The 25,385-nt window shown below is 32.6% G+C and overlaps 1 protein-coding gene across 1 annotated transcript in view; it reads left to right on the forward strand.

The window, feature by feature from the left end:
• PCDH10 (protocadherin 10) overlaps positions 1 to 18,104 on the forward strand; it is a 42,829-nt gene extending 24,725 nt beyond the window's left edge. Inside the window, exon 5 of the mRNA XM_004265131.4 lies at positions 13,632 to 18,104. Coding sequence (XP_004265179.1) covers positions 13,632 to 13,651 — 20 coding nt within the window. The 3' untranslated portion in view covers positions 13,652 to 18,104. The remainder of the gene's footprint in view (positions 1 to 13,631) is intronic.
• Positions 18,105 to 25,385: the final 7,281 nt, after the last annotated feature.

Consider the following 25,385-nt stretch of genomic DNA (forward strand, 5'->3'; position numbering starts at 1 on the left):
CTAAAATATCCAATATGGGGGAATATTACCTTTGCTTTAAATAAAAGCATTTAACATAATTTACAAAGGGTATATTATATTGTTTTGAAATTCATTTTAAATCTATGTCTTTTAAAAAATCTATTAAAGTTTTTCACATTTCAACTACTTTCTAATTCTGAGGGGTAGATATCAGTAGGTCCTATTGTTTATAACACTATTCTTTATTGTAAAGTAGTGCTATGGTAGTTTGAAACTGTAAAAAGGTTTTTAACCAGCTGTTTTAAATTGACCTTCCCAAGCTACTGACAAAAACAGTGTGACCCACATTCAAGAAAACTTATTATTGAAGACATACTATATTGTAGGCATGGTGGCCTTCAGTTTTGTCTGCCGTAGATCTAGATTATGTAAATGTTCTCAAGGCCAGCCATATAGGAAAATGATTCTTATCACAGACTGATGTGAAAATAGGATCAATATCTTAATTTAAAATACAGATGTAATAACAATCAACTGAAATACTCCTGGAGATATCCAGGGGAAAAATAGAAATACTATGAGAACTCTGGTTGAGAAGGTGTAAAGGACATCAGATCAACTTCATTACTAGTGCATCCTCATCCTATAAGGATACTATACCTCCTGCACAGATCAAATCAACTCGGATCAAGTCATCTCAGTGTCATCTGCTCTGGGCCGTGCTAGAAACATGCAAAAGCATTTTCAATTATTGATATCTCTCTACTCCGTACCTCATAATACCTCATACAAACTTCCTTTGAAGTGGTTTTGAAAAAAATGAAGAAACCAACCTCGGACATATTACAATACCAGTGAAAAGTTTTCCTCTTCCTTTACGATGTATGTGGAGTACCACCTGCTCACCTACTTGGATTGTGGTGTCCTTAGTAAATATTTAAAAAAGACTCTAGTCATTATTTTCAGGATAGGTTTTCCTAAGCATCACTAATTTTATTCATTTTGACTTTACGATAGCTTGGAACATTTAATTTCACAGGACATCATTTTCTGATTTTGTTCTCAAAGTATGCATGTACTTCCTTTGGACACATAGCCTGCTACAGAATTACAGGAGTGGGTCTCTATACTGGTCTTCACATCAGAGAAGTGATGTGTAGTTAAGCGCTCCAGTTATAGAGCCAATCTGCCAATCTGCCATGGTTCAAATACTGATCCAGCCAGTTACTAGCTGTGTGACCTCTGTAATTTCTTTAATCTTCCTGTAACTCACTTTCCTTATCTGTGACATAGATCTTCAAAAGCTCATTGTGGAGATTAAATTATTTAACATATTTAAAGCAGTGAGTGCTTGGCCCAAAGGAAGCACTCATTAGGTGTTCAGGGCAACCATATATTCAGTTAAAATTGGAACAATGACATCAGCCTGAGTATGGAGAAAATTTAAATTCTGGGTTTAAATAGAACTAATTATGCTTTCTTTTACTCCCAGAGAAAAATCAGACTCCAAATGTTCTTTTCATGATATATCACTATTTTACATCTGCAGTGTATATCCTTTCACATAATACATATGCTTTAAAAGTACAGTATTCCTATTTTTCTTTTTCATCTGTGAAACCAATGAAATGGATAGATGAGAACCAAAGTTATAATGCCCAGTAAAGACTAAGCTTTATTTGTTTTATAAGATGTTAGTCACGAAGCATGATTATAACTTTAAACATTTCGTATTCTCATTATTTTACTTGTCCAATGAGTGGAAATATTTGATTATGAGCAATAAACAGTAAAAATAAACTGATAAAGAATACTCTTTTTTGAAACAACTGATTTTTATTTCATATAGAAAGCAGCATATTATATTTGATGATTGTAGAAAAATAAAGACTATTTCTTCAGGTCAAAAATTTTTTAAAGTGATACAAATAGATGTCCATATCCAATTTGACTTAATCTACATTTTGACAATTGTACTAACCCTTTAGATAAATTCTGGCCTTAGGCAAGATATTGTTACTCCAAAGAGTTCTGATATCCCTGTGTGAGAGACACAAATGCCCTAAAATTATCACAAAAAGTAACTGTAAAGAGTCTATTAGTGTGGAAAATTGGGTTTTTCTATAAGATATACCAAAGATATCTATGTCTGCCATAAATCAGTCTTTACACGCAGAAGCCCAAAGATTTTCCTGCCTCCTTTTTCTTCCCTAAAACCCTATTATCTGATAAACTCTTTCAGTTACCCTTATATTTATATTTTTGTACTTTTGTCTTTCACAGTCAGAAAGAACTAGCAAATGATGTCACAAGCCCTTTTGAGAAACGCCTGAAAAACTGCCCAAACTTTACTTTTTTGTTTATGCCTTATTCATTGAACTCTCTCAGGTGTAATTCTCTTGATTTTATGATTCTCTGTTTTCTGTCTTCTACCTTCCCATCAGTTCTGCATAGGTATCATGATTTTGCCTAGAAAACAAGAGGCCTAACAACTAAGTTCCAGTGCCCAGTTCCATGCATTATATGTGCTTATTTCTTTTTATCTTTATGACTATTTAGAAGAAAGTCAGTAAGGATTTGTTACATGGGGTTTAATTTTTGTTTTTGGTTTACTAGCAGAGCATTACTGCCGTTGTCAATCTTTGTGGTAATAAAGGCCCGACGGAGAATGATAGGGGAAGGATCAGAGACGTTCTGAAAAAAAATTATAGTATTAGAATTATAAATGTAAGAATAAAAGGCAAAGAAAGTAGTTATCAAGGATGGTTCTCAGGTCTTGAGACTGCATGATTGGGAGAAGATTGCATCCCCAATCTCACAATTAATTGTGAGACAGTATAGAAAACAAGTATGCTTTCTTTTTTAAATTAAGATTTTTAGAAGTGAAAAGTAGATACTAGGGAAGATGATAACTGAAAATACTAGTAGATCGAGATACAACGGGAGTTATTTTTGGATAGGAAAGATTTGATCAAATGTATGTGACATTTAATCACTTTAAATACGTTATTTTAAATGCCATGATTAAATTTGTCCCTGTGTCTTCACCATTTCTGTGAGTTGCAGACCAGATGTTCCTAGGGTGAGATTTACTTGTGAGGGTCTCTCTGTGAAAAAAATAAACCCTGAAGCAGTATTTTATTTTAAAAAAAAGATTCATATAAAAATCTTACATAAATCATATATAAATCTTATACAGTGTATTTAATATTTGTGATCATTATATGCCTTATTTTTCTTTGTTAAAATCTGTGGAAAAAAATGTCCCATCTTTTCTACGGGTTCCTGGCTTTAATTGCTGCTGACAGAACCTGAGGCTTGAGACAATGGGATAGAATCACTTCCTTGAGCAGCTCATATCACTGCTTTTTTTCTGTCACAATTATCTTAGAATTGAGTTATCAACCACAAAACATCCAGGCAGTCATTTTGACTGCAGAACACTTTGTCACTTTTGGAAGATTTAGGGTGATGGAATGCAAACTATTTCCAGATGTGTAAAGTATAAACCCTGGATCCTCGGCTGGGCTCTGTGAGAAGACACAGGCGTACTTTCTTTTTTGCATTCCCCGAACCCAGTCATTTCTTCCTAATTCACAAAAATTAATGAAAACCCCTCTACTTCTCTGTCTGGCTTTCCACTGTCAAATAATTAGAGAATTTATTTATATTCACAGACATTTGACTTTAATATGTTCCTCTTTAAAAATCTTGAGAGGCTTTCTGTTTCGGCTGCAATAACGTTCACGCTGTTATTAGCTTTAAAAGTTTTTTGTTTAAACCCTGCCTACATTTTTTAGTTTCATGCCATTCAGTGATTGTAGGCTTCTTGATACACTGTTTTTCCCAGGCCCTTGCACTCTGACATTCCATTCTCCCTCTGGAATGCTCTCTCATTGGAAAAACCACTCCCACCCCCGCTGCTTGGCCATCTACTCATCCATCAAGATTCAACTCCTTTTACCTTTAATGGGAAGCCTTCCCAGACAAAGAGATATATACAATCTTCTTGTAACTTCTTATAGATTTTATATGTAATTGCTATTGTTAAACTATCCTATAAAACAATTGTTAGCCTATTGGACTGGTAGATCTTTTAGAGAAGAATCCATGTGTATTCATTTTACAGTCTCAAATCCCAGAACTTTGTCTGGAGCAAAGTAAATACCCATAAAGCCATATTAGACTACATCAATTAATCAATAAATGAACCATCCTGAAACCAAGGAAGCGAGTGCATTTCTTTTTCTCCTTAGTTATTTAGGCATCTTCCCAATTTACATAAATTAATATAATTATAGTAATCTCTGAATGGCAAAACAAACAAACAACCCCCCAAAACCTAACCATTTCCACTCCTAACATACACTCTCCTGGATTTCATCATTTTTCAGCCTTCCTTGATTTTCATGTTCTTTTATTCTGGCCTTACATATACTGCTACTAGCTCTTTTATTTTTTATTTATTTATTTTTTTCTGAATGATTGTTTTCTCTTTAATAACTCCTTAATCCTCATATTTCAATATCACCAACTGCTAATTTCAAAGTCTATTTCTTTTCAGTTGTCTGTCGCATATAATTCGCAAACATATATGTAAACATTAAGTAAAAATGAGGTAACCTTATACATGAACATAAAGTGGGATCCACTGTAGATATGAGCATAAGCAGGAGACTGTTGTAATACGGGATAACCAGGGCTAGAGGTAATTTATCTGGCTTTCCTTTGGGTTTCTGGGGTTTTCATGTAACAGTTTTTAAGCCTTTGGTATTTTTATTTATCATCAGTATTGCACAAGTTATTTTCAGATTTTTCTTTATGGCATTGTGGCAACTAAAGAGTATCTCAGATACTTTTTTTAAAACAAGGACACAACATTTTTATTTTGTTCTGTGAGAATTTTATTACGAGACATGTAGGTACATTTGTACTTTAGTCATATTTTAATAATGATGTAGATATGTTATATATAAATATACATTGTCAATACTATTTAACCTGGTTAATTATTTAAACAAATACTGGCCTTAACAAAGGTTAATTATTTAAAACTTGAACTTTTTCCTAGATTTATTGTGATACTTTTCATAAATAGTAAATGTATAACATGACTTTTATTGACTTTATTAGGTGATTAAATATTTGCAGTAATTAGGAAAAACCCTAATCAAACACAAAGTTTAAAGTTATGGAATGTAATATAACTGTGTAAGGATTTAACTCTTGTCATTTAATTAGAACATAACTGAAATGATTTTTAATGTTTAACAAACATGGTAGTGATCTTATTTTAACAAATCCGCATTTTTGTGATGTTTTTAAATCTGAGTTTGATTCACTGCTTATCGTTTTTCAAATCTCTAATTATCTGATTCTAGATTAAATTGAAGGGCCAAGAGGGAGGTAGTTTAATGAGTTTCTAGAATAGAACTAAAATTAGAATGTATATTTAGATTTAAATTTTAGAATAAATAATTAAAAATTATGGTTCTTATGCAAAGAAGAAAGGACATTTTATCAAATATGCTATATCTACCTCACAAAAACAAATACTTCAATTGAAATCAAGGTTAAAATTTAATTATAATACAAAAAAATTTAAATGACAAGATTGTGTTCATCTGTGATAATAGATAACTGATTTTTTATATTTTATCTCCTTTTGAATTCTTACATCTTAATTTTAAAATCATTTTACATGGAAATATGTACAAAATATATGAACTACAGTTCTACAAATTAATTAGAGAATATAGTGTAATATTTTTCTAGGAAAAACAGCATAACATTCTCCTCAGTGGTAACTAGTATCATCTGTGCTATCATGTAGCTGATATCTTGAGGATATGGTTGCCAGATCTAACAAATAAAAATACATGACACCCAAATGTTGCATGGGGGGTATGTATACTAACTAATTATTCACTGTTTATCTGAAATTCAACTGTAACTGGACACCCTGTATTTTATCTGGCAACTCTGATTAAGAAGTTATTGGCACCTGTAGTCTTGGGTTCCTAACCTGTTTAGTGTGGGGATGTTTTTCTAGATACAGAAAACCAGTGGTTAGCTTTCACTTTTCAGTGAGTCAGATTTCAACCCTTCTGAGCCTACAGTTCCTGTTATTAATCTGCTATTTGCTTTGACATAGAAGCAACTGAATGATGTTAGGGGAAGTCAGATCATCAAGTATATTAAATAAATAGCCATACTTCTACACACCGTTTTTAAGTCATGTGTGTTGTGTCTCTTTTTTGAAAATAACCTTGTAAAAATTGTGCTATTAGTATTTTATTTACCAGCCCAGAAGATTTTCTACTTATTTTCATGGCTTAGTTATCTAAAGTGTTAGTTGAATTATTTTGAAATCTTATCACTATTTAAGTAGGCTATTAGTGGTTAATAAATTAGATACCTGGCTATGTATTTTTTAAATGAAGATCTTATGTATTTATTCTTAAGTTTTCCCTAACTTTCATTGCTGGAATTTCTCTGCTTGGTTTTCATATAGAAGACAAAGTTGTGCATGTCACTAGTAGTTGGTTTAATATTGTGATACAGTGATGTTGTTTGTTGCAAATAAGTCTAAACAGGTATAACATCCCTATACTTAGAGGAATAACTAATGCCTTGCAGGAATTTTCCAAACCTTTACTTGGAAAATTAATGCTAATTTCAACCTTACAGGGAAGTAACTAATTTGATCTCCTTATAATATTGTTTTGAAGGAAACTACTAGAAATATAAGTATCTAAATGTCAGTAAATATCAGCTCCATAATTCTCAAAGAAAAAAAAAAGGAACCATTTATTCTTTAAAGAAGCATATGGATGTCTTGTTAGAATGCAGAGACACATAATCATGGTATTTGTCTAAGTTAAATGAAAGATCTTTTGTCATTATTAAAGTAAGAGTTAATTGAGTGGATTTTCTTCAAAAGAAGTTTCAAGGGTATTTCTTTATTGCCAGGTAAAGAATGCAATTTTCAAATAGTTGTGGAAAAAATAAGTTTCCACATTTTAGTGCATTATGGTAAAGAATTCCAGAAATTTTTTCAATGATATTATAAACATGGAGAGCAATATGTGTTAGAGAGTTCCATTTCCTAAATATATGCCAATGTAGGGGCGGAGCATTTAAAAAGAATTCAGTCTCCAGACTTGATTTTAAGATACCATTTAGGCAAGGGGTTTTGTTGGTCAAAGAGAGCCTGGATGGTGACCAAAGTGTTCTTGGTAGGGTCATGTCCTATTACTTTTTTCGCCCTCAGGAAAAATTTGTTAAGCTTTCAAGGCATAATTTTTGACATTTCTAGGTAAGTTTGGAATACATCCATTCAATCTATAAAATGCAAGTACATTGCCATGCTAAGTTTTTTTAAACAAATATTTTAATATAAAAGTTTATTTCTTTAGCATTTAAAAAGATATTTAGAATATTGACAATTTTTGTGTCTAGATGATTACCATGTGTTTTTTGATATCTTGCTTAAATCAATTCAGGTAATGATAATAATCAAAGTATATTGTCTAATTAAAGGAGTTAATATACTATCACTGGTTTTTGTTGTAGATTTTAAAGCACTCTTAATTAAAGTAATTAATTAGAGACAAAGATTTTTAAACCAAACAAAACTGAGTTACTGTAATTACACCTACCCTGTTAATACATAGCACAGGGAGATCAGCTCAGTGCTTTGTGACCACTTAGAGGGGTGGGATAGGGAGGGTGGGAGGGAGATGCAAGAGGGAGGGGATATGGGGATATATGTGCACATATAGCTGATTCACTTTGTCATACAGCAGAAACTAACACAACACTGTAAAGCAATTATACTCCAATAAAAATGTTAAAAATATATATATTAATGGTAGTTGACAAGGTTGCAGTAACCCATAGAGTAGATATTTCTTGGTGAATGTACTATTGCCTTAATAAGAAGGTAGTTTTAAATCACACATATTCACATACACACAAACACATACAAGTATATAGAAATTTCTAAAAGCCTATGGATTTTCTATCTACAAGAAATTCATGATGTTTGGGGAGACTCACTTGCTCAAACAAAGCTATGTGAAGGTAATGGTATTCTGCCATACTTTTGGATTCTACTTGTAGACAGATAGAAGCCCCTATTTTCAAGGCTATGAAGTCTTTTAACTAACAACAAAATGTGGTTTAAAAATAAGCTCCATTTGTAATACTAAATACTGTAATTTTCACAGGTGGTACATATAGGGCTTTGCACAGTGCATGAACACTGCTTGATCTCAAGGGTAACTTGCAGCTTATGAAATTAATTCTGTCTTTGCCCACACCATTCTTAGTAAGCAAATGAAGTCCAATTCATTTCTATTTTGTGACCTCAAGTTCATATACAGTCTCTATCGCAACTAAAAAATAGCAGTTTTGGTAACTAGGTTCTGGCACTTAGGGGTGCCAGAATTTCTAGAGCTAAAATGTCTATAAAGAGAATATTATGCTCAATATGTTTGTCTCCTATCTTAGAAAGGATGCATTTATTGATGTACATTTCTAATCCACAAAACTACACTTACCGATTTCTTATCCCTTAAAATACCCATGGATTTATCTTTTAATTTAATAGGCATTTAATAATTGCAAATTATGTTGTAAGCATTGCGTGCATATATAGACTAAAGTAAAAATAAACACTTGGCTTTACGATGTATTTCTTAGGTGAGTGGTCTGAAGTCTTATTTGAGTCATTTATTTCAAAAAGTTTCCTTTCTAAAAAACTAATCAAGTTTACAAATGGGAATCACCTCCTCCAAATGAACTCTTGCTTTCTAGATATATTCTATAATCTCTTAACTCTGTCAAACTAGAATAAAAAGGCATATTGTTTGATGAAAGGAAATTTAACATGAGGATGCTGTGAACATTATGAAATAAATATAAGAATGCAAGTTTATATTGCTCTGAGCTACAATTATTAGACAGAAAGACAATCTATATTATACTAACAGAAGGCTTTCAGTCTTTATAATTCATAATAAACCATAGCATGTAATTTTTTAAATTATATACATATTTAATTTCAAATATTTTTGTAATTTTTTGAGAGGAGGAAAACATTTACAATATGAACAAGATACAACTATATTAAAAAAATAAAAGCAAATATAAGGGCGTTCCAGTGGGAAGATCAAAGACAAAGCAGCGACCCATTTTAATAGTTAACACAACTATGCTCATCTCAGCACTTTAGGATTAAACAGAAAAAAAACTCTTTAGAGACATTTTTGAAGAGAATCTTCAAAAATGCTTCAAGAATAAGACAGAGGAAAGTTAAAAGAACTGATTATTCACTGGACAGATCTCTAATGGGGCTTACTTTTAAATGATCTTTCAGTTTATGATGTGCTTTCACACAGGGAACAGAGAGTAGATGTTTCTGACTCCTACAAGGGGTAATGGGCTTAAACTCTTGTACCATAGGTTCATTTTATACATAAAGAAGTGTCCTGACCCTGAGGCTCAGGAAACATTTGAATGACTTCCCGAGTAGCTTACTGATCTCAGCTTCTAGAAGTTTTTCACTGTAGTGGAGAGTCTCCATCATCTGGGATATTTGAAGGCTGTTCTTTCTTTCAGTGGCAGAAATAGATTAGATCACTTCATAAGCTTTATTTATTACTTTAGCTTCTGTGATTTACGCTGTCATAAAGTATAAAGAGTATTATGCTTCCTCCTATGCAAGTAGAGGAATGTGAATATTCAAATGATTAAATTGTCATTTTAATATATTATACAATATTATTTTTCACCAGATTTTTAGTAAACTATAGTATGTTGAAGAAATAGAATATCGCTGGTGATGTTTTTCAATTTTATTTTGCAACATACATATTTACAGGCAGTCTTCTTAAGTCATTCATCAGAATTTTTAAATGTCCAACAGTTTAATATCAGATTTTACAAATTACCAAAGGCAGTAACACGATTCCACAGTATAAGGAAAAATATGCATCATGAAACTTTCATTAAAATAGTATGTACATGCTGAAAATATACATACATATACATGTTAAATATATACACACATATATATGCTAAATTATAAAAGGTAGATATTTGAATCTCTTCTCCATTAATAGTAATTTTTCATCTGTAGTTCAGGCAGTAAGATAAATGTGTTAAATGTAACATTTATATGACTCACTTTGAAGAATAAATGCAGTGAATGAATAAATAGAGGTAAAAACAAACAAACAAATTAATTAATTAATTAAAATTCCAGTAATCTGGAATCACAGTATCTGGAAAGATAGTCACAAAGTTGTTAGCAGCATTTATCATTTTTTGGGTATTTTTGAGTGCTTTTATTCTTATTTGGCTTTTTCTGTGCTGTTTGAATTTTAAATTTTTAATGAATTTTATTTTATTTTTGAATTTTTAAAGTAAATATGTGTAATTCTACAAAATATATATATTTTGTAAATACTTATAAGTACAGGTTTTTTAAAACATATAATTAAGGAAGAATTGACATAGTTATAAAAAAAGGAATGCTAATAGTCCTTTTTCTATTACTTTTGACTTGAATTAAAATAAAGTATTTTATTCATATCAAGTAACCAAATCCCTATACATGCTGATGAATAGCTAAGGAAAAATGCATCTACGAAATGAAAAGAAAAAGCAGAAATTCTCCAACTATGCTTTGATAATTCCAAAACATATACAGAATACATCAGAAAGCATGAAGATTCAATGTATTTGACCCATACTCTCTAGCCTGAAATGCTTAACAAATGCATGACCATAATCGTTAATACTGTGGAATAATTGTCCTTGGTACAGACTCTAAAATGTAATAGCGTCAATTTGTCTCTTATATACGTGTCCTACTTCCAACATTAACCCATATATCCCCCAAAGAACAATGATTTTTCAGTATTCAGACTCACCTTTTAAAAGCCTTGAAACAGGGGGCTTCCCTGGTGGTGCAGTGGTTGAGAGTCTGCCTGTCGATGTAGGGGACACGTGCTCGTGCCTCGGTCCGGGAATATCCCACATGCCGCGGAATGGCTAGGCCTGTGGGACAAAAAAAAAAAAAAAAAAGCCTTGAAACAAAATGTGTATGACTGTAACTTTAGTAATAATATATTTTATTTTCTCTAGTTTGTCTAGCAATCCTTAACATTCGGGAAATTAGCTTTTGAAATAAAGGAAATCTTCCTCTCTATTCTAATTTGTTCTGACCTTCAACTTCAGCCCTTACACTTGTCCTATTCAGATTTGCATTCCTGAATTAACAGATAGATGGGAAGAGGTAAATGTAACGAAAGGTGATTATATTATTTGGAGAACTACTGAAATAGGTGCAATTTAAATAAAAGCAGCACACATGTAAGCCTAAGCAGTAATAAAATATACCTTTTAAGCTTGAGTATATTATATGCTAAACATCTGTGTTCTTGTAACAGTGAACCACTTTAATAACACGATTTCTTTCTGTATCCTAATTAAATCAAATGAACGTATAATATCTAGGCTAGTATCTTTTTTTTTTTTGTGGTACGCGGGCCTCTCACTGTTGTGGCCTCTCCCGTTGCGGAGCACAGGCTCCGGACGCGCAGGCTCAGCGGCCATGGCTCACGGGCCCAGCCGCTCCGCGGCATGTGGGATCTTCCCGGACCAGGGCACGAACCCGTGTCGCCTGCATCAGCAGGCAGACTCTCAACCACTGCGCCACCAGGGAAGCCCCCTATAAGCAATCTTTTAACCTAATTATAAATATTTTACTCATTTAAACATGTGTTAGGTTGACTAATCTCTGCATTTACACTAAGAAGTAGCTTTTCAGTGTATTCATTTTTTTCACATAATGAGTTAGTTTATAGGTTGAGTATAGGTCATTACTGAGTTTCTTTTTTATTTTGAACTAGTAGAATGTTTCCTAAAAATCAGTAGTCTCTGATTTATACTGTTTAAGAAAAACTTCAAACTGTAAGTAATATCTCCAACTTATTTTGAAAAAAATTATATTATTTGTAAGATGATGATATTTTCTGAGTTGTCCAGAAAAGTGCAAGATTACACCTTGTGTAGTTATTAATAATGCTCCCTTTCAGCTACACAATTGTGCAGTTTAGACAATACGTTATTTGATCACTATAATTATTTGTTCCAATTCATTTTATAAACCCGAGTTTCTGTGATGGCTAAATATTTTAATTTACTTGAGAATTTTAAATCCTGATTGATATAAACAAAATGTAAATCATTCATATTTATCAAGTTTATCACGAAGCAGAGAATTTGAATTCAAAGGCATAGGAAAATAAGATTCGATGCTTTTAAAAGAGTGAAGTTTCTATTTGCTTATATAATAGAATACTCTTTGTAGCATTATGACCAGGTAAGTTATAATAGCTACCATTTTCACTTTGATTTCTGTCAGTGGTGGTACCTGATTTTTACAATTTTAATTGATGTATTTTTGCTAAAAGGTGAACCAATGAAGAAATGCTTGATGGTCTGGTCAGAAACTGAGTTTGTGAGGAAAAATAAATGAGAGAATCAGGGAAAATAAATTAAGAAAATACATAACTAGAAAATCTACTTGAAATGAGTGGAAATACCGTAGGAGAGGAAGTGAACTCATCAGCATGTTCTTACATTCGTAGAAAACAACAAAAAAAGTAACTTTTCACCAGTTTGAAACAATTCAGTTATGCTACTTAATGTTGTACTTATTTTTTAATGAGATACACATATATGTGTTTTTTAATCACAATTGAACCATCTTGATTTTTAGCTCATTTTTATTATACATCTCTTATGTCCCAGATACTGATCTAGGAGATGCAGTCTCTGTTCTCATTGTGCTCATGGTCAAATATCACAAAGATTATGAATAAGTGGGAAGAAGTATCCTTTATGATTATAAATTAAATACTTAAGATCATAAATTCTGAATGATTGAATCTGGACATCCTGCTTCATAATTCATTTTATAAGACTGGGCCACATTCAATAATATCTTTTTCTCCTCTTCACCTATTCCCACCTTAGAAGAAAACTGATTCCTTTCAGGGGATAAATTTACCTTACAAAATTATAGGCCATAAAAAGATTTGGTTTTTATATAATTCTAAAAAAATTAGATAAAATAAACCTCAAAAATGTGAATCATCCTTTAATTTTTAACTACATGAACACTTCCTGGTACAGTTTTCTCCTATTATATGTAGATTTAATACATGTAACTTAGAGCTTGTTAAATTAAATATATAACCACTTATCATAGATATTCTAAAGACTTGTTCTAGAAATGTAAGGACCACAATTTTTTCCTCTATTCTGATTGTGCATGAATAGTGAAGTAGGGATTGTTTTGTAGATAACTTTAAAAAGTTAATCGCATAATTGAGGGTTGGTATATAAAGCTCACGTTTCCCATGCAAAACTGATTTGTATAAATGTCAAAATTGTCATTTTCAGAAACCCAAACAACAGAATGACTGTGGCTATTAGAAGCCAAGGTGACACAGAAATATCTTGCCACTACCTGGGTCTGGTAGGGGGATACAACTTGTTTCCAGCTGTATTTGCTTCTTTTACAATACTGTGCAATTCTAAACACCAACAGTCAGACTGTTTCTCTTAGAGTATTTTTCTTTTCTTTTTCACAGCACGGAAAAGGATATGCTAGTCAATTCTACAGGACTTACCTGAAGCAGCATGATTTGCACAAAGTCGACCAACAAAAGCATCAACTTTTCAACTTCATTATCTTGGCCATCCAGTTAGTTGTGTGTAACTGAGTATTAGATTGCCAGCGGAGTCATTACGGCCAATTATAGGACCTAATTGCTCTCAGCAGGCCTGAGAAATGAGTTGAAATGTGCAGAACTGTAGAAACTTTAGGCAACTGATTTTGCCTCTCCGATCAGTGTGTGCCTGTTTACAGCACTATATATCTTTCTCTCTCCAAATGTCACTGAGCCCTTTAGATGTTTATATTCACCACGAGAAGCCAGTTATAAAGATAAAGGAAATTTGTGCATTATAAATGCAATATCACTGTTTTAAACTTGACTGTTTTATATTATTTTTGTGTGATCAAGTGTTCCCCAAACTATTCCAACTTTACAAGAGAGATTGTGATTATGTTCTTTTCACCTGTGGGTTATAAAAAATGTTGTATTCTGAAGACCCACAAAATATCAAAGACATTCTGTAGTTTATACACCGTGTTGCAAAGTGTTTACTGTACTATTTCAAAGCTTCTAAATAAATATAAAATATATATATTATATTATATAATTTTCCTAAAATGTGGTACAACTTAGTTGGTTTTTAAATGGATTCATACAGTCCACATCATATAATAAAGTAAAAGGTAATTCAGGGTCCCAAAGATAAACTTACTAAGAAAAAAATAATCATTAATCGTTTCCTTCCAGTTTTTGTATCTTATTCAACCCTGTTTTTCCTTGTTTAAAAGAAAATGAAGCTCTAAGCTGCAAAATTTTGTCAAGAACTCGTACTGATTTTCAATGCCAAAGATATAGCTGTCGATGTTATCAGAGGAGCACTGAACATGTACTATCAAAATATCTAACAATCTACATTATTTCGATTCTATTTCTATGGCTTTGAATTTAGAATCATTTAAAGATTTTATAAAGAATCTATAAATTCACCTGTATCTGTTGTTAGAAAAAAAAAAAACACTGGGTGTGTCTGTACATTCTGTGGTGTAAAATATGTAATTGAAAATTATTATTTTAAATGAAGTTCTTCAATCATATAATTCACACAAAGTTTTATTTTACATAGTTTTACATAGTTTCGTGATTTCTAATAAGATGCATATAAAATCTATAACTCTATATGAATATATAGAGGTACATAAATATCTGAACTGGTAAAGAATAACCATAAGATATAAAGGATCTCTAAATTTAAAACAAATTACATAAATTTGGAGACAGAAACATGGTACATTACTCTTTTAGTGTTATATGTGAAAATTTTATAGCTTAAATGTAGTCAGTGTTTTATTAATGAGAAAATTCTTCATGAGTGGGCCTTGAAAAGTGAAGTTTGCTTTTTATGTTTATGTCAACAAGGTTAATTATTAAATTCAGTAAGATGCATTTTCCTTTCTTTTACATATTTTCCTTTTATTATACTGTTTGTTGCTTGTTGAAGTACAATTAAGAAAGAGAAGAATCAGAGGATGTGATAATCTTCTAAGCAAAAACCAGATCTGTCACAGTTCCCCTCTAAAAACTCCCTCAACATTATATCTAAATGTTTGCCAAACCCAAATTGCAGACTGATTTTGAAATATTTCCCTTAATTTTAACAGATCTTATGTTCGATGATAGTTTGAATCATGCTATGTTATTAAAGAACAGACTAAACTTAGCACGTAACAAATGTTTTCCACCTAATTTTATGTCATCTAAATGGGAATACTTTCCTAGATTTAACATTAAAATGCATACATATATTCCTAGGTCCTTGATGTGTATATTTGAGTGATATCTTTGTATCACTCATTTTTCTTATCAGATTAGACATTAATATGTCATAATCCCAATTTATATATCAAAGTAATGTGTGTGATGTTCCAGCCTTTTGGGGACCCTTTAAAAATAAACGAAGCTAATTTGTCACATATGACACATAAAGCACACACACTCACTAGATCCAGCAGTAAACTTTTATTAAAATTTTGGCATTACTACATTAATATTTTGAATGATAGACTATTTTAGTAAGGAAACATTTTTATATAATTTAACTAGAAAAAAGTGTGTTGGTTGTAACTGCTTTTTAAACAAGAAAATTATTTTCTTGTTGAATCACTCTGCTTTAATTAAAACTTTTCACTCACCATTTTACAGTTATGGGGGAAACTCATATCCATCTGCCTTATTACACGCACTGAAAATAAGGTTATACTCACTTCCTATGTAACAGCTATATTAATTCATTTGACTTAAAGAAATTTTATTTAATTATTTAATCCTTTATATCATTGTGTATAATTTCCCTTGAACCAACTTCTCATACCATATATTTGTCTATTTGTTTTTTTAATATATTATAGTAACCTGTTATACTAATTTGCATTTTAGTTCTTAAATTTTATCATCAATCTACAAAAACAAAAAAACACAAAATTTTTACCTAATCTGTGGGATAAATAGAATTATTTAAACAAAAAATAGTAAAAGATTAGCTATTAATGTATCTATTGCATCCAGAATAAGTCAGAAGTTACAACAGAGTAAAGATATGATTTTATTAAACATTTATCAAAATGTTTTCTCCCAGTGAGGGGAACCTTGAGATGCAAGGATGCAACCAATCAATAATGAAGTTTTTCAAACAAACATTTATGAGATTTGTATGAAAAGGAATTTTAGAATAAGTTTTATAATTAATCTAGTCATCCTAATATCCAATCTTCCATAATTGTACACATATCAAAGGAAAATAATACCCAAATTATTAGACAGTATTTCATCAATGAATTATTTCAGAAAATAATCATGACATTTACTTCTTGTTAACATGGCTAGTTTTAGAGTAGTAAAAGTCAATATTTTTCTGTGGAAACAGTGTCTTGATGTTTCAGAGGTATGTCAAATGACAATTTTTAGAAATATTCCATCTGTATGTAAAATTCTAATTTTTAACTTGTGAACATAAGTTTGTGACATCATTTTAAATCAAATATTTAAATATCACATCAGAATTACTTTACAGATATAATGATGTCTGCATCATTATAAGTGTATCATCTTTCTTGGTAAATACTAAGGGAATATGCATATTTTATTTTATGAAGATATTAAATGCAATGCCTTTATCAAACATTGCAAATTAAGTGCTATGGTAGAAGATTTAAAGATTTTAATTACTTTTTCTCCTGTTTCATTTCTTAATAGTGCTATAATTTGCTGTTGGGTCGTTTGTAATGTAGAAACCCTCCTGCATCTCCTGTAAGAGGTGGAAAGAAAATCCTCACAATTTTTGACATAAATTTTAATAACTGTGCATTAATTGTACCATTTTACCTTCCAAAAGTTATTTACTGGCGTAAAGTTCATCTTTAATATAGTTATTCAGTCAGAATGTTGCAAGTGTTAAGTAGGATAAAGAAAATTACTCAAGTTACTGACTGATAATAGCACTGTTATTTGTCATTGCATGTGGTTTTTTTCTCCCCTTTATATTTCTGTGTGTGTGTTTAATACCCAAGGAGTTCAAAAATACTGAAAACATTGATATACTTGATAATTTTTCTGAAAATCTTATATTTTTCATATTGCAATTTCTTGGGTTATTTATCTTTTTCAACTCTAATTTTGTAGTGGTAAAGGCTTTGCACTTAACATCCTTTTTATGTTCCTTTTTAACAAGGAAAAACAGAAAATGACAAAATTCCATATTTTTTATGCCATGGAGTAGTAAAATTATTTTATATATTGTTAGCATTTCAAGGAATATCCCTCTGCTAGGTCAAACAAAAATCCTTAGACAGTAATTTGTGAAACTACTGTTCGGTAGAGTATTTTTGTTTTCTTCTAAAACTTGGCATAGGTTTTAGATTATAGCATTCTTTGAGAATGCTGGTAGATGGGTGCCGCCAGAGTATTGCAGGCAATAATATGACTAAAATTCTAATACCTTTAGTGTGCATGCATGTATTTCTAACCACTGCTATTTTTTAAGTATTTGTAAAATTAGAAAAATGGCTTTTATTTCTTGAAAACTTGTCACATGCTCAGTTTGAAGTTTTACACTCCAGATGTTTTTGAGTTGCATGAAAATAATGCATTAATGATGCAAAAATATTGAATTTTCACATGAGACTCAAAAATTTCTGAATGAGAGAACTCAGACTTCCAATACATCCATACATCCTTGAGCTGAAAGTAAGCAGGGAATTTCAGCTCTAAACACATTTTTGAGACAGTTATCTGTGAGTGAAAACAGGGTATTATAACAAAAGATGAGTTTAAATCTTAACTATAGTGTTTGTTACTGTGAATGCTATAATGATACCTAAGTAAAATGAGTGTAAATGTAATATATTATTTTATACTGCTGTATACATATGAAATAAATAAAACTAGGATACATATTATGCCATTTTTCCATGCATGGATCTTCCACTTACGCCTGTGGGAGCTTTGGATAAAAATCAGTGGCAAAATATGGCTCTAAGTTTAAAAACAACTAATGCTGATTTAGTAATTTTAGTCTTAATATATCAGGTCTAAGGGGACATCTGTTCAAAACTGTTTCATTTGAAGCAACATATGCTAGGTTTAAAGGATTTCACTATATTTATAGCTTTGAAAGTAGGCATTTAGTTCCATATGATTCTCATGATACCCACAATGAATATTTCATATATATATATATATATATATATATATATATATTTCCACCTGATGTTATATTTCTTTTTAATTTTTTAAGTGGTAGTAATACAAAGGTCCACAAAGATTAATACAAAGGTTTTATATAGGATATGAGTGCCTTCAAGCAATAAAAGAAAAAAACACTTTATCTAAAATTTAGAAACAAACTATTTCATATTTAAAGTTGATAGAAACATAAAAAAATCATATGGGTATCATTTCCCAAGACAAAAATATGAATTAAGGAATAGACTTTTCTGTAATGTGAAAACATCTGAATGAATCTTATAGAAATTTACATTCTGAAATAGCTAAAATGTAATAGAAGAAATGTATGCTTCTTAATCCCACGTGTGGATTGTATAAATTATTTTCTTGAGTTCAAACCACACATATCTGGACAGAGGGTCATTTTATGAAGCAAAGAAGGAGAAGACTAGGTATTTGAACAACTAATAATGCCAACGTTATGGTGGGAAAGAACTGAATAAAATATACAGGAATGATAGTTCTCAATGAAATGTTAACAGCTATAACCACAAGTTGCTTTGGTTCCCCTATAGACCTGTATCTCCTACCCCTTATTATTATACTTTCTGGGAATCATATCATGGACTCTTCTATTTAACCCAGATTATGAATTTTCAGAGCTAAAATTAAATTTATTATATTACAAACATAAATTAAGTTTCACCAATGAGGGGATGTAACATGGTAATATCTGCCTTCAAGAAAATTCTAGTCTGCTTTGGGAATGAAAGAAATAAGAGGAGAATATTAAATAATAAAATAAGCAAATAATTAAGTGATTACATTTGTGGTCAAAACCCAACAGTGGGTCATGAGAGCAATTCAATATTTTAAGACGACAGCATTAAATCAAAAATAAGTAAATGGAATAGGAGAAAATAGCATAGAAAAGTATCAAAACTCATTACTCATAGTAAAAGCCAATAATTCTTTGTAAAACATTTTTCAGATACATGTGTGAAATAGGTCACCACGTGAACTGTATTTCTTGCTGTGAACATTGTCCTAAATGTTAGAAAGCACTGCACCATATGATCTCTATTTCAAATTTAAACTTTTTGAATGCTGTGAAAAGACAGGCAAGATCTTTTTGAAAAGTCACTTCACATCTGAATCTTAATCTTTACCTTTGCAAAATATGGAGAAGTACACTTAGTTGTAGAATTTTTGTGAGAATTATGTGAATCGATGCATGTGAAATGCATAGCACAATGTTAACGCACCATTAAGTGGCATATTTTATTATTAATATTGTTTTCCATTACTTTATTCTTGGTTACCTAAAGTATGGAATACAGTCTGAGAATGGAAATAATTCATTTCTCAAAATTCCAGACTGCTTTAGAGTTGTATTTAAGCAGTGCTAATTTCAAAACCTTGAGATGAAAAGAGACCTGATTTTGATATCCACTCATCAGCTCAGCCCATGTGTGCCTCTCTATTTATTGGTGGTACAGAGTCCAGGAAGTCAAAATCACAGCTGTTGAGTTCTAGTCATCTTCCTCAACTCTTTTTTGCAAATCTCAAGTTGCCCTCTATCCCTACTAAAGAAAAATATATATGTATGTTTGCACTAGGCCATATTTACCTGATTTTTTGACCTGACCCCAATGTGCTTTCTGAATATCATTCTATTTCCATGCAAATAAATGTGGGTTGGAATTAACTGCATATCTGACAGAATCACATTTTTTGCATATGACATTATAAATATTATAAAATGAATTTGGGCAGTATTTACTATCTGCTCAGTGGAAATTGCACTTCTTTTTTAATGGTTCTGATTGTAGACTTCTTGAATTTGTCCTTTCTTAGCCTGGCAGACTCTGTTCTCCAGAGCTGTGCTTTGGCTGTGCAAAAAGTTTAAACATTTTTCTTTTTTCTCTTTAATCAATTGGAAGTTTTATGTCCTTGTCATAAAAATGGGATTTAAATTTATCAGTTAAAATAAGGCAGTTCATATTCAACTATGACTAAGTTAATGTTTCTAAGGGAACATTTATATTTTAAAGGAAATTTATTAATCCACGTGAAAATTTCTATTGAGAATATTGTGTAGATGAAGATACTTTTTGTCTTATTTCCTTTTAACTTATGTACTTTTGAGACCAGTTGATAATCATTGGGCAACACCTAAAGGAATCCACTTAGGAGTAAGGACCATTTAATTAACATTGCCATCACCTAGTCTGGAGCACAACTCCCATTCCCTCCCCTTCCCTTATCAGTGTGAGTGACTCTTCTCTTAATCATGACAATGGGAAGAATATGATTGTTGACAGGGTGAATTGCATAAACCTGAAATTCTGAATTTTATTCTAAAAGTGTGAGACTGTCATTCTCAGTTGTGTTTCCTAATTAACAACGGAGTGAGTGGCAACTTTCAAAGTTTTCTGGCAATTCTTTCTCTCAAAATTGATATCCATGTGTGTGTATGTGTGTGATGGGTAGGTATTAACCAACAACAAAAGAAACTCATATGGGTGAATACACGAAGAGAAAGAATTGTATTATAGGTAAACAAATTCTGTGCCCTTCCATTAATTAATGTTTAGAATATCAAAATGCCTGGTTGAAAGGTAATAATATTTGATTGTCAACAAGCTGGCTTGGGCTTTTCCACACTTGGGCAATCAGTGATCAACTTTTTTTGACATTTTGTGAAAACCACCCTTATTTATTACTGGGCTACATAGACCACAAAGAGACAGCACAGTGGTTACAATAAAATACACTGAGTAAGGATGAATTAGAGAGAGAAAGTGAGAAACGAGAGAGGGAGAAAGAAAGAGACTATGAGCATCTTCCTTCATTCTGTGGTTTTAAGAGACTGAGAAGCAGGTTTGATTTCTGAAGTCCGTGTAGTCATATACATATGTAAGTTAAAACATGGAGAAAAGTAATAAAAATAAATGATTGTTGAGTAATTCTTGTTAAAATATGACAAAGAATGAAATAAAGTGATGCAGTATGCCCTAGGAAGTAGTAAAAAAGAGAAGAAATACATAAATTTTATTTCAAAATATAGTAATACCAAATTCTGTCATTGAGATGCCTGAAGAGATGCTTCCTTTGTTTCCATTGTTTCTTTGACAAAGATGTATGGATTCATGTGCCCAGTGTTTGCAAATATTACTCAGTTCAAAGATGTCTCAATGATCCTAAGATAATGTACTTGTAATTATAGGAACCAGAACAAGGGAAGAATTGGCGATACCATTAGCAAATCATGTGGAATCATGTGACACTGTCATAACATTTCATAAATCTATACGACAAGGCTGTACCACTGTGATTATCATTTCAGGGTATTGCTGCTGAGGTGGGAAGCAAGTTTTCAACTGCAAATCAGTTACGTGGAGTGAACAAGGTGTACATAGTAGGCATTTTAAAATATTAGCCTTTAGATATTAGCATTTTAGATATTAACACAGTTTTAGTTTAAGATGTAACATTTCTTTTAACACTCTTAATAGAAGAGTCTATGAGATAGACATGAGATATAACAATTGAAAGACTAAAAATAAATGCTGCAAATTACTAAGCATTACCCAGTTTAGATTTAGTAAAATAACTCATAAGGACAGACCGAAAGTTGTAAATCTCTAGCTAGACAACAAATGAGCACAATTAACTTCAGATTGGACTAGTAAAGATGGAGGGGGAAGGACAGAATTGAGAGACATGTCAAATAATAGATGGATTGAACTTCCTCTCGGATTAGATGGTCAGCTGACTGATGAGGGAGAGGGAGAAGTTATCAATGAGATTTTTTTTTTTTGCCTCAGTGGATCTTGCTGCCTTTAAGCAAGACAATACAAAAGAAAAAAAAAAGGTTTGGGGAGAAGGTAATCTTATTTGTAGAAGAGCTTGTTATCCTTCTCCTTATCATTCAAGCTTTATTAAGCTTGTTATCCAAATGGGACCTGATCTGCCTTATGTATTAACATTCCCAGAGAATTCTAGACTTTTATCCTTATGTCACATGAAAGTCTCTCTACTGTATTCTACTTTATTCTTTGTGTGATAATTGATTATTATTACTATTTAAATTATACTTCTTAAGTTATTTTTTTCATTAATTATGTTTATTTGGAAATCATTCTAAAAATACATAATATGTAAATTATAAATATTTTTAAAGTTTTTTTTTTCTTGTGTAACTTTGGCTACTGTATATGCCAAAAATGGGCTTGACCAATTTAAAGAAGATACAGATTAAACCAAACCCTCTGGCTCTTTTTTGTGACACATACATGACACATAATGAAGAGGAAGCCATGTAAATAAAAATAAATAAAAGACATAATAAGTGTATAATACTTATTTTTTAATCTTCCTTTTGCATCTTCCTTTAGCAGCTCTTTTTGAAAAAGTCATAACACTTTCATGTTTTTGGCCCATATTCATAAACTATTATCTGACCTCACTTAGCAATTAATCTTACTTTCTGTTTTGCTTTGTTTATAAGTGGGCCCTGAAGAATAATAGAATTTTAGTGCAGAACAGAACCTTGAAAATATTCTGGCCCTTATCCTACCTATGAAGATGAGACAAATACAGACCAACTGATGTAAGAACCTAACCATAAACCTAACTCTTCTTATCCAGACCCTTTCTCTTAACTCTGAGTTCTGGGTCTAGGGCAGGATATGCTTCCAGTCTCTGTGTTTTATTTTAACTTGAAATCCTAGGAGTAACTATACTTAAAAATAAACAAATAAGTTATAGCATCTAGAACTTCATTTATGTTTTAAAATTTCAATGTTCTCCCTGTCACATGGTCATCAGTAAGGATGATTCTCGTGTATAAGACACCATGAAATTTGGACTAAGAAACTAAAGTCAGTTCTGACTGTCCTTTTGTGATTTAGTTTTAGAATGCTGTTTTAATATATGCATTTCTATTCACCTTAACAACATGTTATGTGGGCAGCGAATAAGCAAAACTGGAGTCAAACAAGCATGAGTACATCTCCCAGAGAAATCATATTTAACAAACTGCTGCTTCACCAAGGATACATCTGAATAACCTAATTTTACAAAATTCACATCATCCCACCCAATAAGTTCATGCAATGTAGCTCAACTTACTTCAACTAATTTCGTCAAATACTGAAAAATAAATAAGGTAGGAAAAGGGTAGTTTTAATTATCAACTATCCACCCTATTGATGAGGGACAGATTTCCACCCTAGGGTTATAGGATGGAGAACACACGGCATCTGAAGCTGGACAGACAGGTGAAATTGACAACAATCTATTAGTCACATATTCTCACAGCTTGAGGGGGAAGGACATCACACAAAACACAGGGCCACAGTGGGGTTACAGTCAGGGACAGAATGAAAACCAGGGGCTACGAGAAGCAGGCTTTTCTGGTATCAAAAGGGAGGGTTTCTCCTTGGTTCCTACTGAAGGATGTGCTTGGCCTGTTTGAATTCAATGGGACTGGCAAGGAAATGCTACTCCTTGTTGTGTCAGATGTCAAGGCAGCGCATAACATTTGGCCTTAATTTTAGCCCCTAGACCGTGATTGCCTCCTTGATGCCTTGCCATCGATTTTTATGTTGGTGATGAATTGAGATTTCTAGGGAGGAGAAATGCCTCTTTAGGATGTGAAACAGGCACTTGAGGAGGAAGAGGGCCACATAGTGAGGTGGTTTTCAAAAACATGAACTTTAGAGGTGTTCGTTTTATAGCTAATAAGGGAAATTGAGGAATCTTTGTGGCATTGTAGAGGGAGTGCTTGTGGCTTCAGACTAATCCATGCCTGTGGCAATAGCAGGGGGTCCATTTGCTCTCATGGAAGGGGGCATTATATCTCTCAATTAAACTGACTGTCTGCGGTTTAGTGGGGACATGGGAGGTGCATTGAATAACTTCTTCAAGAGCCCAGCTTGTCAACTTTGAGAAGTGCAATGAATGCCTTGGCCGCTGTCTATTATGATCATTGGAATTCTGAAGGGGATAAGGAGTGTTCTGATGACGACTTGAATTGGGGACTTAGTACAGGTGGTGACATCTCTACCTTTATTTATAGTTTAGGTCTCTGTGAGGCAAGAGATTCCCAGAGTCCTTTATCTCAAAGGGAAGTTCTCTGGTGGTCCAGTGGTTAGGACTCTGTGCTTTCACTGCCATGGCCCAGGTTCAGTCTCTGGTTGGAGAACTGAAATCATGCAAGCTATGTGTTGTGGCCAAGAAATTAAAAAATAAATAAATTTTTTAAAAAGAGGGCAACTCATGGGCTTCCCTGGTGGCACAGTGGTTGAGAGTCTGCCTTCCGATGCAGGGGACACGGGTTCGTGCCCTGGTCTGGGAAGATCTCAAATGCCGTGGAGCGGCTGGGCCCGTGAGCCATGGCCGCTGAGCCTGTGCGTCCAGAGCCTGTGCTCCGCAACGGGAGAGGCCACAACAGTGAGAGGCCCGCGTACCGCAAAAGAAAAAAAAAAAAAAAAAAAGAGGGCAACTCTTAAGTAAGAGTTAATAAAAATGTACTGTATAGTAAATGGGGTCATTTACTGGCCTGGGTCTCTGGTGTTAAGATGATTGTCTGATGTGTGGGCAACTGTGCTGGCTCTTAGATCCTGTCATTTATCAGGGACATCCTGGATTAGGAATGGAAAGCAGCAACATTCCACTGAGCTCCATCATATGTAACAGTAACAATATGGTCTGTAAAGTGCATAAAGTCCCATTAATGGTCACTCAGTTGCTCCCAAGGGACTCTCCAGGTTGCCAAGGGGTCTGGGAGTTCATTGACCTCCTCTAGCACCATGACATCTGACAAGGGACTGAGGAGAAGTGAGGCTCTCCCATCCTGCAGGTGGATATGTCAGAGGGTCTGAGTTTGGGTCCAGCCTATAGAAAGGAGGCCATGGTCACTGTACAGAGCTGGTAGACTCCTGGTTGCTTCCATAACCTGAGGCACAAGGGCCAGCTTGGAGTGGAAGCATAGATGTCCAG

The sequence above is a fragment of the Orcinus orca genome, chromosome 4 (genome assembly GCF_937001465.1).
Source record: "Orcinus orca chromosome 4, mOrcOrc1.1, whole genome shotgun sequence".
Lineage (NCBI taxonomy): Eukaryota > Metazoa > Chordata > Mammalia > Artiodactyla > Delphinidae > Orcinus > Orcinus orca.